Consider the following 2,740-nt stretch of genomic DNA (forward strand, 5'->3'; position numbering starts at 1 on the left):
TGGATCGTTTTCTAATCAGTACATTGTGGCAATTGGATTACGAAGGCTGTACAAGGAGAAGTAGCGACACCAATATATTTTATTAATAAATTTAATTTATATTAATAAAAAGAGTTTTATTCACTTGTAGATGAACGCGATGAGGAAGACAAGCGTAGATATATGGGCATGGTGGAAGAGTACTAGAGATTCCAGACGGAACGTACCGACGCTATGGCAACTAGCGAGGCCCAAAAGAAGAACCCCTCGCAGAATAAGAGCAGCAAAGGGGCTCAATGAAAACGCCTAAAGCAAGCTAATGTAGCGGAGTCCGCAACATCCACAAAACATAGCTACTTCAGCGACGTAGCGAGAGACCACCTGCAGACTTCAATCATCTATGAAGGAAGCAGAACACCGCTAGCAGTGCAGCAAAAATGGGTGGAGATCGATGTGAAGCTGTCGAGTCTCGTGATGGACCACGCCTTCGACAACCTCGAAGGTGTTCACCCAGAGTTCGACTCGGCGGAATCCCTAAGGGGATACCGGGTCATAAAATGCGCGGACCAGTTCTCCTTGGATTTCCTCGCTGTTGCAAAGATTAGTGACGCATTCGAGGGCTTGAAGCTCAAGCTCATACCAGCCAGGGACATCCCTAGGAGGCCGCGTGCGCGCATTTGGTTACCTCCGATAGCCGAACCTGGCGAAAAGTTGCTGCGGTGTATAAAGCTGCATAACAAGCATATCCCAGCATGGGAGCTCATCAAGGTTGAAGAGCCGAGAAAACCCACTAAAAAGCCAATACTCCTCGCGATTTGCGACGAATCCTTGGAGGCCCTAGCAAAGGCCGACAATAAGATTAGTTTTGGTATAAGGAAACCCAAAGTAAAGGTATTCCTTGGCGAGGTTAGCCCAGTAGACGAGGATCCGGGCGTCGAGGGTGCAGCTGAGCTCCTCATGTGCGTTAAACTGAACGATGAACCGGATCAGTAAAGTAGTGCAAATAAATCTGCAGCATGCGAAGTATGCTACAGATAGCCTACTCGTTCTTCTCAGCGAGGAGGAAATTGACATCGGCTTAATACAGGAGCCGTGTGTCAGGAACGACGTAGTCATGGGCCTTAATATTAACAACTATAATCTCTTCTACAAGGGCGAGGTTGGTAAATCACGGGCGTGCATTCTTATCAAGAAAGGTATAAATGCATTCCTTTGGTCTCATTTCAGTACAGCAGACACAACTGTAGTTAAGGTGAAGACGGCGGGACAGCAGAGCATCATATTGGTGTCATCATACATGTCCCATGATCGAGAGAGTCCTCCACCTGAAATCAAAGCCTTAATAGATCGGAACACCAGACAAGCCAGGGTTATTGGTTGTGATGCAAATTCCAGGAACCCTGTCTGGGGCAGCACAGTGGAAAACGAGCGAGGTGAGTCCCTCCTACACTATGTACTAAATACCAATCTGAGTATATGTAATAGAGGCAATAGATCAACCTTTATTTTCCCAAGTTTGGACTGGTTTTCTGGATGGGAGGAGGTATTGGACCTAACACTATTATCTCAGAATAATGGCGTTACCGTTGAGAATTGGAGAGTTTCCGATAGGCCATCGATGTCCGATCACTGCTGGATACTCTTTAAACTACGCGGTTTATCCTACACCCCCTCCAGATACAGAAACCCACGGAGAACCAATTGGGTGAAATATGATAAAATTCTAACTGAGGAAATAGCCAATGTTAATGTGAGAGGAAATACAACCTCATCAGATGAGATAGAACGAAACGTAAGAAATTTAGAGAGGGCGATGACCAAATCCTATAAAAAGTCAACCCCATGGAGTGTCATGTAAAAGAAATCCCCGCCCTGGTGGAATGGGGAGCTTAAATCTCTTAGGAATAGTGTTAGAAAACTTTTTAACGAGTGCTTTAGGTCCAAGAAATGTGACCCTTACAAAAAAGCCTTAACATCATACAAAAAAGAACTGAGGAAAGCAAAAGCTAATTCCTGGCAAGCCTATTACTCCTTAATAGAGAATATCAGAGACTCGGCTAGGTTAAGCAAGATACTCTCAAAGTAGCTCACCAATTTATTCCTTATTAAAGGGACAAGCACACCTATCAGGGACCTGGTATCAACAATAAGCATAGAGAAGATCAAATATGCAATAAATAGTTTCTCTGCATTTAAATCCCCAGGCCCGGATGGTATTATACCGGCCATGTTACAACAATCAAAGGAGCGAATAGCGCCGCTTCTTCTAAATCTTTATAGAGCCTGTATTAGTATAAACTATATCCCCCTGAGTTGGCGACGAGTCACAGTGATGTTCGTCCCAAACCGGGTTGGAAGAACCATGAAACGGTAAAGGAGTTTACACCCCTAAGCCTGACTTCCTTTGTTCTTAAAACACTGGAGAGGTTGATAGACATATACATAAGATCGCTAAATATTGGGAAAATAAATTATATCAACAGCGCAACACGCTTACATCAAAGGCAAATCGACGGAGTCAGCTTTGCATACTGTGGTGAGATATATAGAAAAGTCACTACACTTCAAGGAATATACTTTAGCAGCTTCCCTAGATATAGAGGGTGCCTTCAACAACAATGAAGTTGACACCATCATAAAATCGCTTATGGTGATTGGTGTGGATGGCGGTATATGGTTGGATATGCTCTATGCTGGAAAGCAGAATCATTCAGGTCAAAAGCGGAGACAAAATAGTAACTAGATATGTGAGCAGAGGTAC

General features: G+C 44.1%; 1 protein-coding gene across 1 annotated transcript; it reads left to right on the top strand.

Annotated features, from left to right (window-relative positions):
- The first annotated feature begins 453 nt into the window (after positions 1 to 453).
- Positions 454 to 972, top strand: LOC118736166. Its single transcript, XM_036466264.1, has one exon. It carries the CDS (start codon positions 454 to 456, stop codon positions 970 to 972), a length of 519 nt encoding a protein of 172 aa, XP_036322157.1.
- Positions 973 to 2,740: the final 1,768 nt, after the last annotated feature.

Source organism: Rhagoletis pomonella, unplaced genomic scaffold, assembly GCF_013731165.1.
Source record: "Rhagoletis pomonella isolate Grant_MI unplaced genomic scaffold, Rhpom_1.0 Rhpom_scaffold_00003, whole genome shotgun sequence".
Taxonomy (NCBI): Eukaryota; Metazoa; Arthropoda; class Insecta; order Diptera; family Tephritidae; genus Rhagoletis; species Rhagoletis pomonella.

Bases quoted from the DNA above. Each gene is read 5' to 3' on its own strand.
- LOC118736166 (XM_036466264.1), top strand. From the start codon at position 454: ATGGACCACGCCTTCGACAACCTCGAAGGTGTTCACCCAGAGTTCGAC.